Source organism: Strix uralensis, chromosome 13, assembly GCF_047716275.1.
Source record: "Strix uralensis isolate ZFMK-TIS-50842 chromosome 13, bStrUra1, whole genome shotgun sequence".
Lineage (NCBI taxonomy): Eukaryota > Metazoa > Chordata > Aves > Strigiformes > Strigidae > Strix > Strix uralensis.
This window is the reverse complement of record NC_133984.1, coordinates 1955709-1979746: the sequence shown is the minus strand read 5'-3', so window position 1 is coordinate 1979746 and position 24038 is coordinate 1955709. Positions and strand designations below refer to the sequence as shown.

General features: G+C 39.0%; 1 protein-coding gene across 3 annotated transcripts in view; it reads left to right on the top strand.

The window, feature by feature from the left end:
• Nucleotides 1–24038, top strand: part of LOC141949071 (fibronectin type-III domain-containing protein 3a-like) — a 49964-nt gene that overhangs the window by 12223 nt on the left and 13703 nt on the right. For 2 of the 3 annotated variants that reach the window (XM_074882259.1, XM_074882257.1), the window contains 9 exons: nt 6308–6443; nt 11959–12034; nt 13267–13343; nt 17215–17449; nt 18730–19002; nt 20364–20419; nt 21607–21761; nt 22035–22094; nt 23817–23955. In XM_074882259.1, coding sequence (XP_074738360.1) covers nt 6348–6443; nt 11959–12034; nt 13267–13343; nt 17215–17449; nt 18730–19002; nt 20364–20419; nt 21607–21761; nt 22035–22094; nt 23817–23955 — 1167 coding nt within the window. In that variant the 5' untranslated portion in view covers nt 6308–6347. Of the gene's footprint in view, nt 1–6304; nt 6444–11958; nt 12035–13266; nt 13344–17214; nt 17450–18729; nt 19003–20363; nt 20420–21606; nt 21762–22034; nt 22095–23816; nt 23956–24038 lie in introns of all 3 variants that reach the window. The other variant, XM_074882256.1, reaches the window with a different exon arrangement.

The following is a 24038-nucleotide window of genomic DNA, read 5'->3' as shown; positions in this document are numbered from 1 at the left end:
GTCCACAGATCCAGTTCTAGGTGTTACTTTTTTCCAAAGGTAAAAGACACTAAGTATGTTGCTTGTAAAAAGACTGTTGGCTTTTTTTCCCCCACTTAGAGAAAATAAATATATTTATATAATATAAAAGTGTAGTAAATATATAATACTAATTAGTAATTCTATTAATATAAAAAGGTATAATTAAAGCTTTAGGGTTTTATACAATACTGCTTTTAATAAATAGTAATATTGTAAGAGTTTACTTCCTGCAATAAATGTAAACTTAGGATTGGGCTAGAAGGTTGCATAAGGCACTGAACCTAGAAATCAGGAAGTCTGAGCTAAATTTCTAGCTCCATCAGATTTCCTCTTTGGTCCTGGACACATTGTTCTTTCTAACTCAGGCATACTGTATTAAAAAAAAAAAAAAAAAAATGTCCATTTAAGAAATAAGCTCCTGGGAATAGGAACTTTCTCATATTAAATCCAGCACTTACTATAATGAAAATACATTCTTTGTTATAGCTTCTGTGTGGGATTATAAACTGCCTTTTTTTTTTTTTTTTTTACTGTTTATGAAATCTGTTCAGCTTGGACTCTGGACAGTGGAATGAAGCTGATCCATTTCTATCTACAGTGTTCCCCCTCATATAGTTCCTGTGTGATATCTTTCTGGAGAGAGATTTTTAATATACTAAGAAAATACTTTAACACAAGATAACGTGATTTTTAAAACTTGCTCAATACATAGCACTGCTACACGTTTGTGCAGTAGATAATCTCATATTCTGTTAATATGATTAAAGGATATAATTCCAATGAAAAAGTTGTTTTCTCAGTATATGAAAATTTTCTTATTTTGAATAGTACTATAAAACACATTTAATGAACACACAAAGTTTCCTTTGTTTTTACATGCCCTGCACATAAAGAGTTGCAAATTCACTGTTACTGCCTAAAGAGAAACTGTGTCTGTAAAATTGTTGATGTGTTGTTGGTGTTTACTGGTGACTGTTCCAGAGCTCTTGATAAAACAGAACCGATGTGTTTACACAAGAAAATTACTCTGGTCATAACTTTTTTCTTAGAGATACTACTGTTACGATTTTGAAGTGTTTCTGTTGTGTCATTCAAGTGGAAGTGACTGTGAGTTGAAGGTGGCACCTTATTCCGAGCTGCACATTGGCAACTGGCTAAAGGAGGCTTTGTAATGCAGTGAGCATTGTTCCGAGTAGTTTTAGTAAATATTTCTTAGTAACTACCTCCGTGTACTAGAATTGCATATTTATTTCGCTTTGGATTGAAACTGGTTTAGACTATTTCAGATCTGAGTTTCAAAATGTCTCATGAAGAATCCGTGATGTTTTCCAGACTTAGGTATGATGGTCTAAGTATCATATAGACTTCAATTAGCAACCTTTGCTTTGCTAATTCCGCGTCGGGAGCATAATAGCCGTTTTGTATGTAAATAAGAGCCCAGCTTTCTCGGCGGAGGCGCTGACTTCAGACGGGAGCAGGCCTGAATCAATGAACACTGAGTTCAGTGCGAATCCTCAGGAGCTGGACGGGGTCCAGGATGACTGCAGCACTGGTTGAGAAGAATTTGGGCTGGAGAAAAGGGAAGGCCAATGTTTCAGTCTTCCAGCGTCTCGGCATTTTTACTATGTCAGGAAGTGAGGTCAGGCACAGCCGCTGTATACTGTAATTGTTTTCTGGAAGGCTAGTCATTAAGATTTTCTGTTTTTCTTAGAAGCCTTTGTAGTGTGAGACTGTCAGTGGAAAATATTGCCTTCTTTTTAATATGGTTAACATGATTAACCGTATTACATTAGCACAGCGTTGAATTACTTGGGAACACTTCTCAGGGTACATTTTTAAAATATGATCTGGTTTTATTTAGTTTAAAATAATTTTTTTCAACGTTGTGAAATAAATGGCAAAATATCTCAGCTTTTTAGATGCGTGTGTCTTGAGCAAATAATCTTTTAAAGCAGTAGCTCAAGCTATTTCCAGTGTAGATTTCTGATAACTTAAAATGCAATACCCACTACTACTTCTTTCAGCTTTGCTAGAAGAGTGCTTTGGGTGGTTTGTTTCTGAGATGGTTAGTCCCAATTCTTTTTTTAATGGCTGTCATGCTGTATGGGCTGAATTCATCCTTCAGCTCAAACAAGGTTTGGGAATGACCTTTAGCTGATGTCTAATAGAAACCACTGTAAAGAAATGAATCAGGCCAGAAGTACCATTGCAAAATGTAACCTTTCTAAAACTTAATCTGTTTAATTCCACACTGACTCAAAAATCTCCAGTGCATGGTGACAAAGCTCTTATAAGATACCTCTGCAAATCCTGCTCTTGATTCGTATATCATGATTCACTAATTCTCAGTATATGCCTTTGCACCTCTGAAAACTACAAAATTTGCTTAGTCTTTAAGACCTGCAGATGGGACTTTTCTTGTTTAGTTTTAGTCTAGAATTTAAAATTTTGTGTATTGGCTTATCTTTAATGTCAGTGCAGCCTGTGAATTCTTAGTGCCAACCCTTTTTTTCTTCTTTTTTTGCCCTGACCACTAGGATAGTTAGTAGTGATGAAAACACCCAGCTGCCAGGATCAGACCCTGGAAAGTAGCAGCCTGAGCCTCTATTACCAAGCACATGAGAGAACAAACTAGCTTTAGGGGACCTGAGCAGATTTTTGGTGCAGTTCTACCTAGAGGTAGGTTGTTCCTTTTTGGGCCATGCACAGCTCACCAGTTGGATTTGCCTGTCCAAGCCAACTTGATTTAGGGTAAAACTGAGGGTTCAGAGAATGCCTGGCATTGGTGACAGCATTTGAGGGGAGCTGTGAGGCTTGGGAAGGACTTTGACTGGGGGAGTTGGGGATGGAGGTGGGTTCAGGACCCTCGGATCTCCCGCTCTGCCCCTTGCGGCAGCCGTGCTGCGTTGCCTGTCCTGCTGCTGCCTTCGGTGGCAAGGCAGGGCTGGATTCCTTGCTCCTAGACTAGCAGTAGGAGGGTGTAGGTAATGGCTTTTCAAGATAGAGCTCCATTTCTTTGTTTTGTTTTTCCAGGAAATTGTGCTGAGTATGTAATAACTTTTCAGGAATTCTCTTTTTATTTACCCAAATACCACCTACTTCCTTGAACGAAATGTGGACTTTGGGAGGTGAACCCGTTGATATCACGTTCAGTGGGAGTGCTTTCTTTCCCTTGAAAAATTTTATCTATTACACTGGGGAGGGGTTGAGTCCCATGTTCCCAGCAGAGGTTGTACCTCTGAGATCAGCGGTGGCTTTTGCTGCTCTCTTATCAGTGTTTTCAAGGAATGAAGCTGTGCTCTAATAGCAAAAAACCTTGGTTTTTTGCAAAGTCCATCAGTATGCAGTGGGATGTTCCTCTTTATTGTTAGTGTTCTGCCGCTTGGAGCCCTCTGAGCCCAGCTGTACAGTAAAATGTTAGTGTTCTGAGCCAGGTGAAACCGCCCAAGAGTTATTAAAATGGTTTCATTTATGCTGGTACATCCATTTTCTCTGACCATACGGAGATTCCTACCAAGACATGAAATTGTATTTGCTATTTTTGAAGATTGTCATTAACTGTATAAGAACACTTGTTTCCTCATACTCCCAAGTATTAAGTTCTTCCTCTGAAAAATGTGAAGTTGCAGCACTAAACAAGTAGAACATGTGTAGAACTTGTTTAGTCTGGAGGAGAGGAGGCTGAGGGGAGACCTCATCGCCCTCTACAACTCCCTGAAAGGAGGGTGCAGAGAGGGGGGATGAGTCTCTTGAGCCAAGGAACCAGCGCCAGGACAAGAGGGAATGGCCTCAAGCTGCGCCAGGGCAGGGTCAGACTGGCTCTTAGGAAGTATTTCTTTGCAGAAGGGGTTGTTGGGCGTTGGAATGGGCTGCCCAGGGCAGGGGGGGAGTCCCCATCCCTGGAGGGGTTGAAGAGTCGGGTTGACCCAGCGCTGAGGGATCTGGTGGAGTTGAGAACGGTCAGTGTGAGGTTCATGGTTGGACTGGAGGAGCTTCAAGGGCTTTTCCAACCGAGATGATTCTGGGATTCTGTGTGTGCGTAGGTGTAAATACTACCTGTGTCATTAGACAATAGATTAAGGATTCTGAAAACCACATGCATGCTGTTACTGTGCTCTCCAGTTTCTACCAACTACACTGTGCTGCTCGCTAATGTAGACAAAGCCTCCGAGAATTATTTTCAGCTGGTGTAGGAGACCAGGATAGAAACTGTGAACGTTTATTTAAAATTGCAGGTGGTATTGGGACTTGTTTCAGAACACGTTTTTCTACAGCTGGTTATTTTGGTTAGTTGAACATCTGAATGCAGATGTAGTTATTTTTTGGTATAGGGTTTTCCCCTCTGTGCTAAGTGCTAATTTCTGTTGTCTTTGAGGTTGTTAGATGAAAGAAATTGAGATGATACACATATATAAAATAAAGTATTTTCAGTCTGCCTGTGTATACTGAATTTCTACTACAGCTTTTAAGACTCAGATCTAACCTCTAAACCTCTAAAAATGGGAGAGGTGGAGTGGAAGAAACTTCTGCCTTAATCTTAACATGCTGACTGGCTCCGTTACCATGCAGGTATTTTTAAATGGAATAGTTATATACAGTCAGTTGAATTTGTTTCCTTGGTAGAGCTAATTCAAAATCTAAGAAATAGCATGGATGATTAGTTTATTCAGGAAATAAATAATGTGCTAATGTATTTAAGTATATTTAGGACAAACCTGATACAAATCTAAACTTTGGAGGGTGTGTCTAGCCCTTGCACCTGTGCAGTCATATTTGGCCTCTTAAAGTTGTTACTGGAGCAGACCTGGAAAACAATTGGCATGCAGAATGAGCTGGTTCTTTGGCAGTCTTGAGTATTTTGTTATGCTGTGTTTTGTGGCGCTGTGATTGTATCGGTTCTTTTGACATGCTTTTGCAAACAAGAAATAATGTGGTTTTTACCAGTGGATGCTACCAGCCTCTTTACCTTGTAATGGTAATACAGGAGAAATCCTTGTAATCTCAACTTTTACTACAGACCCTTTCTGAACAAAATGAGTTAATGCCAGAAGAAATTATTTATTCCCCACACATACGCTGTAATTTCCATACTGGTTATAGAGAACTGAACAAGGGTTTGGCAGTTGTGCATAGATTGACTTGGTTCACAGACAGATTTGGGAGTGGGAAATGTTTTTTGGTTTGCTTTTACTTTTTATTTTTAATTTAATGAATTGGAGTCTCCTAACCGCATTTTGTCTTCTGTCTGGGTTTATAGGAGGTAATGGGAAGGGAGAAGGAAATGTCAGCATTTCCTGCATCCTGTTATCTTGTGCTTTTTATGGATGCTGAATTAACTATGCTCTGAAAATTCACTAACATTTGGATTGTGTTTTGACTTACTGTAATTATAGGTTATTCACTAGAAGCCCAAAACTATGCAGCATTTTTGCATATGCAGTTCTCCATGGTGCTCAGTTAAAGACTTTTGTACAAAGTACTCTCTTGTGTTGCTTTAAGCTTTGTTTTCACGGTGTCAGACTTCTGTGTTGATGACATGTTGCAACGTTGGAGAAATTGCATGGTTTGAGGGGCTTTTTTGATCATCACAGGGACTGAAAGGTACACATAGGATGTGAATTATTTGGCCTAAAACTTAGGTTCTGGAGTACAAGCAATTTAGAAATTGTAACGACAAATTTAACAGTGAAGTGCTGCATAAGTGTAAATTATGCTACTAATTGCATCACCTGCGTAACGATTTCATCACATGTGAATATGCATGGTAAATACTTAAAGAGCGTATTTTTTGGAAGAAGGATATGATTGCTTAAATGTAGTACTTAAAAGTAGGGTAATGTGTTGGACTCCTTGGGTGTACTCCATTATGAAGAACTCAGGTATATGGCCTGTGATCCTCCATACTTCTAAGACTGGCAGTTTGCACAAGTTTTTAAATGTGCAATGAAGCTAGAGGTGGATGTTTTACAGGAACTTTTGTCTCCAATTAAAGTCAGTTTATTTGAAAATCTTTGAGGGAGAGTTGTGGAGTGTTGAAGTCTGATGATATTTTCCTATTGGGTTTTCAAATATTCTTGAGTTGCTGTCATTAAAGGATTCAATTAATAGCATAGTGCAGGTGTTTGTTTTGTGGAGAAGAAAAAAAAAAAAACACACACTGTCCTGAAGGCACTGCTTTATTTTTCTTCTGGAACACTGGTACCAAGTTTGGCAAACAAAGTAGAGAATTATTTGGAAGAGAGGAGAGACATACCTAATATTGGCCCTTTCTTTTTTGTTTTAGCAGGTGGTTAACGTGAGCAGTTGTCAATGAATGGTTTTCAGACATGATGGCCGACCAGCCGCCTCCCTTAGAAGCTACACCGATATTGAATGAAGTGCCACTTCTACCTCACATGGTTAATGGGGACAGCATACAACAGGCAAGGAAATCCATTGCACTTTTGTAAAAGTCATGTAATACTGTGCCAGTGGTGGTAGTAGGGAGTTTGGTATTCAAACATACTGTAGAAAACAGCATAGAAAAACTATTTTTTGTACAACTTACATGATGGCTGAAAGATGAGGCCTGAAATAAAGCAATTATGATACTGATTTGCAAAGTTAGAAAAGCACATGGTTCTCAGCACTGATATGTATGACCAATAAAATAGAAGTGCAAATACAGAGAGGAAGAAAATCAGCATTAATGTAGTGGAAATGTGGAAAGATTGCAAATTAAAAGGAATGATTGTTATATGCATGTAAGTGCTTTAAAATGAAGCTAAAAAAAAGAATAAAAAGAAAAATATATGGATTTAATAAAGCACAAATGGTTTGAAAGCTCTTCTTAAAGCTCATGTAAAATAATCAACAAAGATTAGCAAGTGGTTGCAGTGCTCTAAACCAAGAAGTCTATTGCAGGGAATTGAGAGGGAAGACCTTGGCTTCCTGGTATTAAGTATCTTCATTAATAATTACAGTGCAGTGGTGAAACCTGAGTATATATACTTGAAACTCTAGAATTCTATTGGACGCAACCCTTCAGAAGTACCTAGTATGGTTAGAAATACAGACAAAAGTGAAAGCTAAACAATTTGAAGCATGAGCTTGTATAAGTTGTCAGTAAACTTGAAGTGAAATTACTGTCTGGCAGTAGAAGCTGAGTGTCTTGTACTACAAATGCTGAGATATCTTCCCATCATTTGGAGACAGACACTCAGAAATACTACTGGCATCCAGACATTTTAGCACTGGGTCTTAATTTAAGAAGCATCTTCCCCCTGCCCTAGCAGCTACAAACCCAACGGATCCTGGTAGGAGAGGAAAGGTTGGGTGGTTTGTTTTAAATAGCTAGGGGGCTGTTTGTAGGCTGGCTGTGACTGGACAGGGTGCTAGATAATCTCATTTAGTCTCTCTTTCCCAGAAAAGGTTGAACCAGGTGATCTCTCAAGGTCCCTTCCAACCTGGGCTGTTCTAGGATTCTACAATTACGAAACATAAATTTGAAGGCTTTAGTGAAATGAGTTAAATCATCATTTTGTTGAAGCAAGGGACAAAAGTCCCCACTGCTTTAATCTGATCAGTCACTTCAAGGGTCTGACACTAATTGAAATAGGAAGTAAGGGGTTAATCCAGAAGGGAAAGTTGTGTAAAAGTTTCCAGAGGATAAGTGTCATCTGAAATGATTATGAAGGGTAACAGTGAAGACTTTGGCATGTTTGAATGTACAGTGGAGAAACAAGGTACAAGAAAATAATCATGACTTGGTGAGGCTCCAATAGATCACAAATGCTGACAAGTTTTAAATGAGATATTCTTCACTTTGTAGTTGTTACAGATGGGAAGGGATTTAGTATACTTGCTTGGAAAAATAGCCTTTATTTAAAAATAAAAAAGTCTACTCTGCCTTTTTTCACCTCAGACTCAAGATAAAAGTACCATGACTGTGTTTCGAAATAAGTAAAGCTATAGATCTCTAAGCTAGTTCTGAAGTTCCAGCGTTAGCAACGTGAAATTTTAGATGCCGCCCAGCTGTGAGGTTATTCAGTAGGTAGTGTTTCACGTTACACCAGGAAAAGAGGTCAAGGAGATCTAATTGGTGACCATCTCCATAGCTGTATTTGTATAACATGTAGAATTTTATAGATGTGTGTATTGAATGACCCAAAAGAAGGTGACAATCATTGAAGTTTTTGGAACCTGGTGGAGACTGTTGGCAATCAGGTGAGGTTAAAAAAAAAAAAAAGAAAAGCAAACAAACAGAAACCCACAAAAAATGGTTGTACCTTGGAGATGCATGGGAAAATGGCATTTGAAGAGTAAACTTGAAAGCTGATGGTCTCCAAGACTTGTAATTGAATTATATTGGAAATAATGAATAAGTCTGTCTAGTGAAAATCTTCATGGGACCAGGAGTGTGATTTCATGATAATGTGTCAATATTTCTTATTCCAACATGTGTATATAAACAACCACGTCATGTTGCCATCCTGTGGTTGCCTAACAAATACACTTGCTGCTCTTGTTTGTGGCACTTTTCTCCAGAGATTCTTCCCAGCTACAGTCTCACATTGGAAAGTTTGCTTTTAGAGTATTGACTTAGAAACTTTATTAATGCAGATGATTTTTAAGTACTTTGCTGCTGGTGCCGTAGAGGATAAGCTAATTGTAGAGTATTATACAGTGTTTTTGTTTTCAGAAATAAAACTTGAGCTGTTTGGCCAATCACTTCAAACAGCCAGATGCAGCATCCAGTTCATTAGTTTCATTTCACATGAAGTATAAGTTGGAAGTTTTCTGGAAGGGTTTCTTGTTCTGAAAAAAACTGCAGCAGTGGAAAGTGTGTGAGTAAGGGATAAAAGCAAAACACTGACCGGTGCTTTGAAAGAGCTTTCAAACTGTGTTGATCCCACTAGTTCTGAAATGGTTGTGTGGGACACCTGAAGGTGTTGACAGATCTGTGACTCCTAGCACTACTCTGTCATCTAACTTGGCTCAGTTTGACTCATTAGAAACACTCAAGCTTCCTGGAAATTTTCCTTGGTGGAAGGTAGATGGAACTGCATTTGCTTCATTAATTATAATGAGTCATTCCTCTAAGACATTGCCCCATGGATTCCTGAAATTCCAGTCTCTGAACTGCTCTACAGCCCTGTGATTACACCACTTACTTATGATCCTTTTCGCTGAGTTCAGTTAATAGTTTCCTGAACTGTTTGTGAGAACTTCAGTTAATTGAAACCTGTTCTGAAGATCTGACACGTTCAGAGGCTCTGCGTTTCTGAAAGGATCCCTTTTCTGCCTCTGAATTTTCTTGCCCTCGAAGATGAGACTTGCTGTGAGGTTTAGTACCTGCCTGTGGAGCGCAGTCCCCTGCTAGTGTCCATCCCCAGCAGCGGTTCTTCGCAGCAGCCCTCCTCTTCCCTGCTTCTTTGTGCTCTGCCAAATCCCCAGCCCATTATTGTCAGTTTTCTTTAAATAATTAACATTGCTTCTCTCTCTTTACTCCTAGAAATTCAGTAGCATTGAAGTCGTGAGTTTACTTATATACTGAAATGACAGATCTGCTTAAGTTTCAGTGTTTTAGTGATGCCATTTTAAAAAGTATTCTCTCCCATCTGTCCTTCTCATGGAACCCTAATAAATATTGCTGACTGGCAAGGTGGTCTTTTCAGGGGGTTTTGGTGTTTTACTTATGTCCAGAAGCAACTCATCTACCTAAAGTTCTCCTGTACTGTGAACTCCTTGGAGCAGGGTCTGTGTTCACATACGCTTCTACATCCCTCGTTAAAAAAGAAAAGCTAAGATTAATATAGCAGTATGCAGAAGCTGCTGAATCAGTGTTAGACAACGTTTATCGCTCTGCTGCTTTGAGTTTTGTTTCACACACGGCAGTTTAAATGTAAGACATCTGTGCAAACCTCAACCCCTTTCTGTGCTGAAGTTGCACTCGGGAGTAGAGGGGGAGAGAAGCGGGAGATGTAAGCTGTAACCTCAGGAAACATGGGTGTGTTTGCACTTACTCTCTTACACATTAGCTGGAGAAATGTGCTTTGGTTAATGCCAGCAAAAGCTACATGGGAAATTCTTTGGAAAAGAGTAAGTGGAATTGGTCAAAATGCAAAGATTGAATGAGGGACCGCACAATCTTTTTAAGTCTCATTCTTTTCAATGATCTTTTTATTAATGACCAATATGATAGAATTGAGGTGTACTTAAATCTGCAGCTGATAGGAAATGGGAGGAATTGCAGGCGTCTTGGAAGCCTGAAATTATTTTAATTACTAGCAAGATAATCTAGAAGATGAGCAGCAAGTACAAAGTACTGCGTTTTGGTAGTCAGCTTATCATAAGGAATGACTGTTTTAGTAGCAGTCCTTTCGAAAAAGGGATGAATAAAGACAACAAGTGGAAGTCATCAGTGTTGCACTGTTTCCAAAAAAAGCAGATAAAAACCCCAAAAGGATTTATATACAGTGTTTGGCATCTAAATCACAGAAAACAATCTTTCTTTTATGGGTGCTTTTATTCTTTATTCATTGGTGGTTAAGACATGGAGTAAGGGTTCATGTTGAAGCAGGGAACGTTGAAGTTGGATGATAAAATCTGTAATGATGAGGGTAGTGAAACTGTGGTGCAGGTGCCTGGGGGGTTGATGGAGCTCCATCACTGGAGATGCAGCAGCACAAAATAGACAGGCTCATTCATTAGCATCATTTGTAGTTCATTTTTACCAGGAGTTAGGTGACTAGGTGAGCTCTTCAGGTTCCATCTACCTGAGATAAATGTCATTCCACGAATAGCGTAAAAATATTTTATAAAAATCGAATGAAAGAAGATTATACTTTTTGACTTTCATAGCTAGTTTTACAAATATTTTATTTCAATTTTTGCATCGGTCTGTCTTCTTTATGTGCTAGCTGTCACCAGGATGGCATTTTGACCATGTAAGTGCAGTTCTTACATGGCCAAACCTGTCATTTTACTAAAGAATTAGACCTGTGCCTATGTAATATAATAGAATCTCACTGCAAAATTCTTGTAGTAACGCTGCCACATTACAATAAAACTGAAGCACAGCTGCCAATATTTTACGATATGACTGAAGCACCCATAGGCATGGGGTGGAATGGGGTGCTCGTTCGTGTTACCCGGCACAAGGGAAGCGATGCTGTCGGCTGCCTGAGGAATAATTCTGGCAGATGTCCACATCGATTTGTGTGGAAGCGAAGGCGGTTGTGTCTGCGTTGACCTGCAGAATCTCACTGCTAGCTGTATTTCTTTAGCTGCAGGATTACACAAACGTGAGAAAATACACCTGATCTTTCAGGAGCTGTAGAGCAGAGGTGGTAGGCATGACCTGCTTCCCCGCCTCTTCTACCCTCCTTCCACCCCCAAGGGACTGCATACTTTATTGCATCGGAGAATATGTTGTCAGAATACATACCAGCATGCTTTCAATGAAAAGACATGGCTGAGTTTTGGTCAAAGGGTGTTTTTTCTTTATTTTCACCCTTTTTTTTTTTTTTTTTTTTTGGCTTGTGTTTGATAATTCTGATTTTGCCAATTTAGCCCTGAAACTGCAGTAATCTCATAGGCAAAGCTTGGAAAGCAAGGTGAATCTTAGGTAATTTATTGCTTCAGCAAAAGAAGAAAAAGCAGTGTGAAAACACTGAAAATAAAAGCTTAGTTAATTAAGTGTATCAAGGGAAAAAAGCACTTCTGGTAGGAATCAGAGAAAAGTACTGATTATGCAAAACTAATGGGTTTATGTCAAAGTATGAAGAAATTTCATTGTACCTGTCAGTGTTTCTCATCTTTTTTACTCTCTAAGGTTGCCAAAACCATATTGTTTTAATCCAGCATGTGGGTATAAGGAAGAGATGGGGTTTTTTCCCCAGGTAATTTCTAAAATTAAAAAAAAATCACACCTCTTCTGTGCTTTGTTTTCTACAGGTTATCCTTGTACAGGTAAACCCAGGTGAAACATTTACAATTACAACTGAAGATGGACACATTCAGTGTATTCAAGGTAAAGGAAAAACTGAAGTACTGAATCCAAATATTTTGATTCTGCAGATATCACAGAATTACTACCAGTATTTGTTTCTGTAATGTCAAATGTGTTTTTATATGTTCTGCAACGTAATAAATCAGATTTTTCAGTTTGTACTTAAAGCACAAATGAGACAGCACTGGGAAATTGCCAAGATTCCCTGCACCTCTGCAGACTTTGCTGCTGATTTATAAAAGGCGGGCATCTCAACCGGTTTTGTAACAGTCCTTGAATAACTGTCTTCTCAGAATCATAACACATGAATTTACATGGGATTTAGTCCACACTGATCTAAACAACTTTAATAGATGCTGTGTGACCTCACTTTACTGTAAGGTAGTGGCATTAGCAGTCTGCTGATACTGTGGGAAGCATTGCTACCCTCTGTGTGTGGCTACAAACTACTTTGTACCTTCTGGGTAAGTGACAGAACTACAAATCTGAGTCGGGTCAAAATATCTCCTGTAAGTCGAGTTGAATTTATCAGTACTTCCATTTTTGGAATGTTTTTCACCATTTCAAATTGTATTATATAAATGTGTCTATTCTGCTTTCATCAAATCCTGGACAGGAGTACTTTCTTTCAGCTTGATGTGAAAAATAATATATTCTTACTTTAAAAAAAAAAAAAAGTTGATAGACCCAGCTGTCAGCATTACTGTGGTGCCCATGTTGTTGCTACAGACTTTTAACTGTCACGAAATAAGAACTAACATTTATCTATGCTGATTTTTGTACAATTAAAGAAATACTTTTGGCTGTCTAAGCATGGTGGTTGGGATAAATCTTATCTTTGTTTTTTGTCAAATGAATGTACAGCCATGCTTACATTCAGCTGTATTATCTAAAATTCTGGATGCTTCCTGAAAGTTATTAAACCATACTTAATATGTATTTTGAATGTGAAACTGAGTTATTCATCAGTGACATAAATTGCATTATTTTTCTTGATGGAAACTTGGTACAGTCACTTTATTTTTTAAACTCGCAGTCCTGACGATTGAAGTTTCTCTCCGAACTGACTTCTTAATTGGATAGTTTAAGCCTTGCTTCTAAATCCACTTGTCTAAAAGTAGTTCCATAAATAGAGAGTTGGATGCAGTTGCTGGCTTTTCAGGCACCGAAGTGAGCCACCACCTTTGGAAAAAAGGTGTCTTGAGTTTGTAAGAGCCTTGTTTGTTAAAAAGTGGCACCTTGTTACTTCTCAGGTCCAGCACATGTTCCTATGATGTCACCAAATGGTTCTATGCCGCCTATATTTGTGCCTCCCGGTTATGTATCTCAGGTAAACTTTAATTTATTCTTATATTTCAGTATGTTTGTGGGTGTGGCTTCTTAATAATAAGGCTATTGATTATTTTAGCTGGAACAGCTGCTAAAAGGATTTCTAATATTTTTTCCATTGAACTTATCACCTATTTAACTTTATTGTAGGCTCAATCACCTTCTGTTCACTTAGAAAAATTTGATCTGGTTTTCAGGATTTTTTAAGCACTACTGCTAGGCAGTAAGAGATTACTTTCAGTGAGACAGTAACTGGCTCTGAATTGGCTGTTGCTTAAGCTCGATTAACAGGATCCACGTCTTGATTTTTCTTCAGTCCTGTTTTCAGGGTGAAAGTAGGTGCCTGGGTCATACAAACAGCCGCAGTTGCCTGCAGCATGCTGAGTATCAGAGGACTGATGAGTACAGAGGGTGCTTAGCTCTGCTAGAAACAGTCTGATGGGAACAGAGCTGGGGGCAGCATCGCACTTGAACGTTGTCTCATGCACAGTGTGGATATGAGACTCGTGTTTCTTGCACTGAGGTTATGTGGGTCATACACCAGTATCATTCTCTCTCTCATCCCTTAGGTCTTTTGTTTTGTTACTGGCCTGCATAAGATACTTCTCTTTAATGTCTTCTCTTAATTCAGATTTTTCTATTCTAGTATAACTCTATGAAAGTTTTCAATGCCTCTTTCTTTCCCAGCTCTGATCTCCTTAACATTCAGTAAAACACTCTACTGTTCTAGCAGAAGTGTGAAGAGGAGTGTTAATGCTGCTGACATGTGCCTATGAAATGAGCACGACTCTGGGCTTCCCTCCCAGCTTTACTTCTCTATTCTCACTGATTTTTCCACCCCTCTGTGCTGTTCAAATACCACATAGCAGATCAGATCTGCATGTGGTATTTGAACTGTTATCAGAGATATTTGAAGTTACCAGTTCGATTTAAATTAATGCATTTTTAAAGGAAACTAATTAAAAACAAATGTTTAAACGGGACAGGCTGTGTTTCTCATTTTCTAGTGATGTTCAAAATCAGGAGTTTTCTGAGTAGGCTTGAAAAAACCTCGTAACTGTACGTTCATGAGTTCCCCAAGCAGTTGTCTTTTCGCATACAGCTGCCTCTGCATTTTATGCTTCTGCTATTATAAGTAGGTACTTTCATGCAGAGCCTGAAGAAAGATCCCCCAAATAATTTGTGCATCAATGTGAACTTGAGTCTTCAGTGCAAACAGTGTGCACAGCACTGGCAAATGCTGAGGTGTACAAACTGAAAAATACATTTGTTCTGTGTTTGTTGTCACACGAAACTAGGGGGGGGTTGTTTTGTTTTGTTTTCCCCTGATCATTATGACAGGGTTAGACAAGTTTGAAACCAACTTTATTCAGAGCTTGAGTTACTTATACTGTTCCTGTCGGTAGATGAGACTTTCTGTTCCCAAATCTGGAGGAGCCCAGAGATAGTTATGCTGCTTTCTGCCAAAGTGGAATGAAGCGGTTCAGTAGTGGATAACGGGGACATAGCAACTTCAGACTGTGAAATCATGTGAAAGTCTTACTGTATTAATGTATCCTTTCTACCCTAAACTATGCCATGTGTTCTTGCTTAATAGACACATAAAATAGAGTTAATGTAGCCATCCAAATTTGCTATGAGTTTTGACTTGTGTATGTTATAGCGTGTGTATATTAGGCAATGTAATGTGGTTCAAGTGGTGTATTTAGTTCTGTCGATGAACCAAAAAGCCCCCCACGTTGTTTCTGGAACAAAGTGTGTTCAGTGTAAGCTTAGTCTTAAGTGACTTCTCCTTGTAATTTTTTTCTTCTATTTAAAGTCTGTTAAAGACTGGCTGCCTCTGAGGTCGCCTCACAGCTGAACTTTGTCATAGCAGTTTCTGAGTGGACACATTCTGTTTCCCTTCAGAAGAATAATTTCTCGTTAGTTCGCTCTATCTTTTGCCGAGGAGCTTTTCAAAATGTACTTTTGGCATAAGCAATATTTCAACATCCGTAATGCCTTCTTGGCCAACTAGGAAACGCCACAGTGTTTTCTTATAGCCAAACTAAATATGCTTTGAGAGAGGATCCTGAAGGAACAAACAGGATAAAACATATGGCCTGCTTTTGTGTAAGCACTTTCTTTAAATGCCTGAAAATATAAATTGTGTATATTTTTCGTAACAGAAGGTGACATAAATAAGTTGAAATCTTCTAAGAGCAGATTCTGTTTTGTATGATTTACTTCATGGACTGCATTAAAAAAATAAATTTGCATCTCAATTTTGTATGCCAGCCTGCAGCTGGGAAGTGCCCCCCGCTTGCATCCATGGATAATATTTTCTGCTGACTACATGATCCATCTCTGTTAATACCAAGGCACTGTAAGGCCCTGCCTAATAGCATTTGTGATTTGCATTTTTAAATGCAACTCGGAGGAGATGACTGATGTAGAAGGAAGGAAGCATGAAGCTGCAGACTAATTTTAAACCAATCTAAGAAAAATGCCTGGTTTTCCTACTGAGACTTGATGAATTTTTAAGTGTCAGCTTGCCTTTAATATTGAACGTTTTTCTATCATTGATTTTTCTTTTTCGATTACACTGCTCATACCTCTTTAATATTTTGTGTGAGGGAGAAGAGAAAGCAATTGATTTGTTGTCTGCCTTTAAATAGGATTTAATACAGTCTAGTTTGCTTCTGAGTCAGAATTCTTGTTAGATACAGTCTGAATTTTATGCCAGTGGACTTCTGTATTGTAGCAGAAGAAACAAACTGGAATATGACCAGGTGATTTCTTTGACAGTCAACTCAGAAGCCTTTGACCCCATCAGAACTGTAGGTGCTGAAAACCTAATCCCTCAGATGAGTAAAATGGGCTGTAACCGCAGAATGACAAGAAGTCAGTGCAGATGTTCTCTGTCTATACTGTGAACCCTGCCTGGAGAAAGGACCCTGTAAACCTCAGCCTCTGGTTGTCTGTTCAGGGTGCCTTAAAGATGAGATTAAACTGGGAATTTTTTTACTTCAGTGTCATCACTGTTTAATATGTCTATTTGTGAATCCTGCTCTGGTGTTATTTTTTTGACCTTGTCTTCGAAAACCTGTGTTCTGTCCAAAGTCGCTTCTCAGTTTTAAGATTTAGAGAAGCGTTGTTGTGTAAGACCTTAACATATTTTAAATTTACTGTAGGAAAAGCAATACGTTTTGATATTAATTTATTTCACGCTGTCAGACTCCAGAAGGAGCCTGTATATTGCCAGTTTAGGACACACGCTTCGAAGCCTGCGAGCGCATACATATGCATGTGCTGTCTTAGCATCTTTTTATCCTAGAGTTCAGACGCGCAGACGGGTTCCTTGTCTGAATTCTCTTAGCCTGTGGCAAACATGAAATATTTTGACGGTTGGGTTGGGTCATAGCACAGGACAGCGGAGCTGACTTGTAGTACTTTGTACTTGCCACGGGCGAGGAACGCGTATGCAGACACGCACTGCAGCGCGGGTGGCGTGCGGTGACTTGTGCGTACGCTAGCCCTGTCGCTCAGGATGTGGTCTAAAGCAGCTCTTCTAACTGTAATTACAAGCAGACAGGGAATCACACACCCTGATCAATTCACGTTACTTGTTTAAAAGAATATATGCATTATTCATAAAACATAGATTGCTGAGCACTTTGGTGTGTGAGGCGCAGCTTCTTAAAACTGACTGCCTCAGACTCCAGTTTCTTGCACTAACACATGCTGGGTTTCCACTGGAATTCATTTCAGTGTATATATCCCTGACTGTCAGCTCGTGGGTATAACCTTAACCTTAGAGATACTTTATTAAACATACAGTATTTATAAGATTGTTACTGTACTAACTTTCAGTTTCTTACATTGCACGACAGGTGGTGGAAGAAAATGGAGTTCGTAAAGTGGTGGTATTGCCACACTCAGCTGAATTCCATCCTTCCATGCATCCTCCTCCTCCTCCTCCTCCCCATGTGCCACATTACATGCATCATCACCACGCGTTGCTTCCCCACCCACCTCACCCAGTGTACCCTCCGGTTCCTGGCACGGGAGAGCTGCCACCACAGTTCATTCACCAGCATCCACCACCACACGTGTTTCAAGAACAAGGTGAGAGCTCAGGTGGTGACGAGAAGGCCTGTCTGAGTTCTGTCAGTAGCTCTTTCACACATTTCTGTGATTTTGGTGCTAGCTATTAGGCTCCCTGAGCCTTATGTGTGTTACAGGGTGTCCTAAAATACACCTGTGTATAAGGTATCGTGGAGCCTGGTCTGAAGGCTCTCTACACGCACAGAGTATCACTGTATAAAGTTTGAGTCTTCTGCTGTTCTGTTTTCAAGGATTTGATGCGAAAGCAGTAACTTAGAAGTGTTCTAACACTGTATATTTTTCATGGATCCGTACTTTTGTTGCTGTAAATGCCACAATGATTGCTTCTACCTTTCTCTAAAATTGCGCTCGCCAAAACTGCTGTTCTGTCACAGCCTTGGCATGAAGTTTTTTGAAAATGCATTTAATACAATAAATGTGTTTTTTGACTAGACAGAGACCAAATATGACTGGAAAGAAAATAAAAATATAACATATATAAAACAAAAAACCATAGCAATCCACATTGGAGGATGAAGTGCAAATCCACTCTATACTAAAAAGTGAATGGAGCAATACTTCCCTGGAGGACGGGTCACTGCTGAATTAAGCCAAGCCGTAAGCCTTATTATGTAAACAGGCATTTAACACAGAAAGAAATGAGACTATGTAAGGCCATTCACTATCTCTCTCGAGCTTAAATTGGTAATTAAGCTATTTCAGCTCATGTCAGGGTAGAATATTCAGTAGCACCCAAGCTATGTTTTAAAAAGTTTGGGTCCTAAATTTGCTTACACTTTTTTGAAAATGTGACTGGCTATATCAGGGAAGAAAGGCAATTGTAAGGCATAATCTTGAAGAGGGCCTGAAGAATTAAATTTAAAAAACCAAGCAAACAAAAGAAGCACCACCAAACCCTAAACTCAGCAAGTGATAAAAAATAATGTTTAAGAAAAAGAAAAAAAAAAAATCAAGTTTAGATATGAGTTAAATAGGAAAAATGGAAATTTGCTTGCAGATATTTTGCATATCTTCGCATTTAACTAACATTGTAGCATTTAACTAACATTGACAACATTTCAAAACAAGAATTAAACCTCCAGGTGCATTCTTCTACCTGATCTTTGTGCTCATACACTGGTTTGAGCCCAGTCCATAAACTGTGTTGGGTGAAGTTCCTGAAGTCTGACAGAGCTCTACCAGTCAGCAGTGCGGTGCGTGGTGGTTACTGTAGTTATTCTTCTAACTCGGATGTCAAATAAATTGTACTGACAATGAAATAAGTTCTCCTTTCTTCGTAGAACCTCGTTCTCATGGAAGGACAAACTTCATTCAGCGAGATGAAAGGAGTCTCAAAATGCAAGAACACCTGAAGAAAAGACTAAAAGACAGACAAGCTAGTGGTCATAGTAACAATAAACTTAATAGTCCTCCATCTTCACCACATAAAGTTGTTAATTCTCCCAATGCAACAATTCCGAATGGAAATGGAAAGGGACAGCAAGGGGCAGGAGGACCGCTAAAGCAGAAGCAGATAGGAAAAACAAAGGGCAGTCCAGATGCAGAGATGGGAGGTAGGTTGCATTGAAAAGGTAAAAAAAAATTAGATTTTTTTTGTAACGGAAGATGCTATAAATTAATTGCAAAATAGTTTCAGAAAAAACTGAATTTGTAAATTTCTTTGCCTGTTCAGGGTTAGAGAAAGCCTGAAATACTTTTCATTATATTTAGATTTTTTTTTTCCTCTAGAAATCTTAGTAATGTCAAGTTTGTTCATTTGAGATTTATCAATAAGGTCTTCGGGAAGATTTAATTTTAAACCTTTTGTTTACTCCTCTACCTTTTCTGACCCCAGGACTGATCAATATGCCAAGTAAGAATGACCTGTGAGTACTTACATAAAAGACTTGTGTCATTCTTTGTGGTACTTTTCAGATAACTAGGAGTTATTTAAAACGTCAAGAAATAGGAAGGTTGGAGCAACTGTCTGTACAGGTTGCTGTTGTAATTTCAGTTCAGTGCATTATTTTGCTCACATAAGTGAGCTTTTTGATGGCTTATGGCTATTTACTTGCACATACTGAAATACATTGTGTATGATATCTTTGTCTTTCCTGTTGGTTTGAAACAGTGTCACTGAAATGCACAGTAACTTATCACGATTCCTTAAATGTTTTGTGCATCTTTTAGTGTTTGGTGTGTGTCTTAAATCCAAGTGGTCTTGTTAGGCTGCAAGATCTAGTCCTCATCTCTGTCACTGTTGTATTTGATGCTTTGGTTAGAGAAATAAAAGAGAACTCTGTATCTGGGGAAGTAAGAAGGGGTGGAAGCTTTTACCCAGCTTCTTTCAAGGACAAGAAATACACTTGATTAAAGAGTTGTCTTAATACAGATTTATGGGAGGGGGGGAAAAAAGTTTTTATTTGCGGGCAGAATATCCTGAATTGTTTGACGTGGACAGTTGTAAGGACAGGATTCAGTTTACAGGTGTAACCCTTTTGGTACTGATAGGTATTTTTAGTGTGCAGTTTTGATCAGGCTTCTTCCAAATGGTGCCTAGACTAAGAGTTTTGCAATAGAAATTCAAGGAAAGCATGTACAATAGAGAGATAAGATCTTATTGTCATTTTTTTAACACCTTTCATATTTGGAGGAATGTTTTTGAGTTGTCAAAGAAAACCCATTTATGCTCAGATTAGGAAAATATACCCTTTGTGCAGGATGTACTAAAAAGGTTTTTGTAACACTGTTAGTTTTGGATAGTTCATGTTTCTACCCCTCATGCAGCCAAAACAAACAGGGGAAATGAACTTTGCACAATAAGTACTATTGTTAAACTCCTAATGAGGCGAACTCCATCTTGTGGTGGCATTTTTGTAACAGACCGGTTTACTCTGGGGGGTTACGGTAATCTGGTTTGTATTTGAAATTTCAGAATCTGACACAGAATCCAAGAAATGTGATATTCACTTGAGCATTGGCAAGCCAGTCGTAAGTATTATCCTTAAAATACCATTATTTTCTGTGCATATACTTTCTGTAAAATAACACGTCTTATTGATCTCATTTCTTTTTCTTAATGGTTTATTTTTTTAATAGAGAAAATGTATTTGTTGTCAGAGTTTATAGCTGGGAAAGGGCAACCATGTTACGGAAACTCACTATTTCTCAACTTTCTGAAACAGTCTGTCTTGCCTCAGTTTCCCAGTCTGTAAGCCGAGAATATACCCACTGCTGCAGTTGTCTCGTGTATGTGAGGGCTTTAGTACCTCGCGAACCTGCTAAAGTAATGGAAGTCTGTCCACTCTTGAGACCACCCTTCCTTCAGCATAGAAGATTTAAGAATATTGGGAATAGAATTTACAGAAGTAGATCATCTTTTTATGTTATGATTAGAAATTGGAGCAAATATTTGAGTATTTACAGGCTTATTTAGGAAGTTGGAGTCTGGTGACGTTAATTTAAATGTCTAAAGGCTAAAACTGCACTGATATTTTTGATCTTGGCACGCTTAATATGAAACCCTTTGCATTATCTGTACAGTAAGCATGGGTTGTCTTCTTTTGCTCCAGCTTTCTAGCTGTTCTTTGTCACAGTAGTGTGTTTTCACTGTTGCTTCTGACGTCTGTACCTCATGCTAACAGAAGGCTGTGTTGACTTTGTCAGAGAAAATCTGGAGTATGGGAATGAAACAGCAAAAAAACTTAGACTAAAAATTTTAGTCATGAGCACTTAAAATCAGAGCCTCTTGCTCACCTATAGCTTAGTGGTTAAATAAATAAGATCATGCGAGGGAGCTGTAATAGAGTTAGAAAGTTAGGCCATCTGTGCCTAAATAGAGATCTGATGTCAGTGTTCAAGACTCCACATCCAAAGATTTGCTCCAAATGAGTGATGCAAGCTGTGCAGGTGAAATAGAAGTTTTCTCTTCATACACTGAGACAATGTAACGTGTCTGTATGTTTGTTTAGGGTTCGAAGGGAAATCCTTTAATGTATTTTTAGAAATGAAAAGAGGAAATAATTTCAATTCAAATAATGACTCGATATTTCCGCTACAAAGGTAAAGAATTCCTCCAGTGAGGAACTTCATAGGCAAACTAGCGACACCATGTTGTTGACTAATATACCTTTTATTACAGAAAGCAAACTTACTTGCATTATTTATGCTTTTAATAGGTTTCTGATATACAAGCAAGATCAGCCGTTCTGTCCTGGAATCTCCCAGTTAGTTCACAGAATGGAGAGAGCCATAGTCATAGTCCAGCAGCATTTACATTTGAAGTAGCAATATCCAACAGTGGTAAAAATGGAAAATTTAAATCTGTCTATGTGTAAGTTTAGTTTCTTCATTTAAGCACAATACCGATGTTTAAAACCATTAACCAATCAGCAATCTCTCTATCAGGAGCTGTTTGTTGACTTGCAGACCTACCTACTTCACATGAAATAAATTTTAAGTAATATCACTAAGAGTTACATGGACAATGGAAAACGTGAAAATTAAATGTGCGCTACATGGTTTTGCTTTTCAATAAGCTTTTGTCGTTTAAAGTATAAGGAAGAGCTGTAACTCTTTTTTTTTTTTTTTTCCCCCCTTTTCACAGTGGGGAAGAATTAACAATTACACTTCCTGATCTCAGACCAGCAACTGATTATCATGCCAGGTATGTTGCCGGGAGTTAATTACTTCATGTTTTTGTTGATGTGTTAATTACAAAATTATTGTGGCTTCATGAAAAAGATGTGATGACAAACAACTTGAGGAACGTTCTGAGAAAATATCATACTATGGACACTACTGTTGCTATCTAAATTCCTACTTCTAATTTCATTAAAATGTCACCTCATTTTCTTCCCTACTATCTTCTCTGTCTCGTCGTGCTTCTCAAATACAAACTTTAAGTTATCCTCTGGTATTTTTTTGCAATAAGGTTGGACTCAGTGGAAGAGATTGTTGTAGGCTGAAGCCAGTGATAAATAAAATAATTTAGCCTTGAACATGGATTTGCAAGTCTGACTTGTCAGCTTGATTTGTAAAGCTGCTTGTCTAAGTTGCAGGCTTCTGTAGCAGTGCGAGAAGGGACAGGGAAACTGGTTGAAATGGGGAGAAGTTAGCTGCTGTGTTACGAGGGAACGAGACGTGACATTCAAGAATTGCCACACAGAGTAAACAAGTGTTACTGGAGGTGTTTAACTGGTCAGGAAAAAGGCAAGCTGGTTAAACAAGCCAGGAGAACATTGTGATCCAGCAGCAGAAGGGAGAGCCTCAGTGCTTGGGCACAGAAGGACACAAGTTTTAAGTAAACTGAAGCAAACTCCTATTCTTAAACTGCAGAAGAGTCCTGAGCATGTTAAATACTCAGCATGGCTCCGCTTGCACAGTACAGCATAGCGTGTGGTTCGTGGTCTTGCTTTCCACACAGGCCAGCTTTTACCTACAATTCATTTGGCCAGACAGGATTTCTGAAAAATGAGTCACAGAATCCCAGAATCATTCAGGTTGGAAAAGACCCTTGGGATCATCGAGTCCAACCCTCAGCCTGACTCTACAAAGTTCTCCCCTACCCCACATCCCCCAACAGCTCATCTAAATCACCCTTAAACACACCCAGGGATGGGGACTCCACCCCCTCCCTGGGCAGCCTATTCATTGTCTGATCACTCTTTCTGTGAAACATTTGTTCCTAATGTCCAGTCAAGTCATTGCTCTTCAAAAACAAACATAAATGAGCGTGACTGTTGTAGAGATTCTATCCCATTTAAACAATTGCACTGATAAATGTGACTTTATTGCCTGAAGAGCTGATTTAGCCCGGTTTAGTATCCGTACTCTTGCACAAGCATTGTCCATATTTGAATCTCAAGGCCTTTTTAGCAAAAGGTTAATTTTGAGGCAGGTATTCTGTTACCATTTGGTAACACTTGCTGTAGTTTCCATTGTGCCTCCCACCTGTATTTCGTCACTACCATATCCCCGCTGTGATAGGTAGTAATTGTAAATGAAAGATGCCAGGTGGAGTCTTCAAGATCAGTAAGTACTGATGAGAGCTCCGTCACGCTGCTCTCGGCGTGCTGCTGAATCCCGAGCACGGAGCGGGGAGCAGTGGTGCTTATGATGTGGGCATCAGCTACTAGAACCTGGAGCGGCATCATCCACTCACTTTTTGTTACTTCTTCCTAAACGAAAAGACGTGGAATTGTTGTCTTTTAGAATCAGTGATGTGAAAGAAGAGCGATTGGGCACTTGTTTCCTCTAACGTGAGCAGGCGGGGCTTGTTGCTGTAACCACCGCTTGTGATGAAATGCGTTGTGAAAGCTGGCAACTCTTTCCTTAAATTTTCAGGTGCTAATGCAATAGCAACGTTAATTAATTGTTCTCTCTTCAGAGTTTCAGCAACCAGCAGTTCCATAAAAGAATCCATTTCAGAATTAGTGAGTTTCACCACAGAAAGTTGTGAGCCAGACTGTCCTGCTGCGCCGAAGCTGATTAACAGAACCAAGAACAGCCTGAGTTTGCAGTGGAAGGTAAGCAGTCGGATGTGTTCATGTGTGGTCTGTGAAATCAGCTGTCGATAGCTTAGTGTGTACTTCAGGTGTTGGCTTTTAGT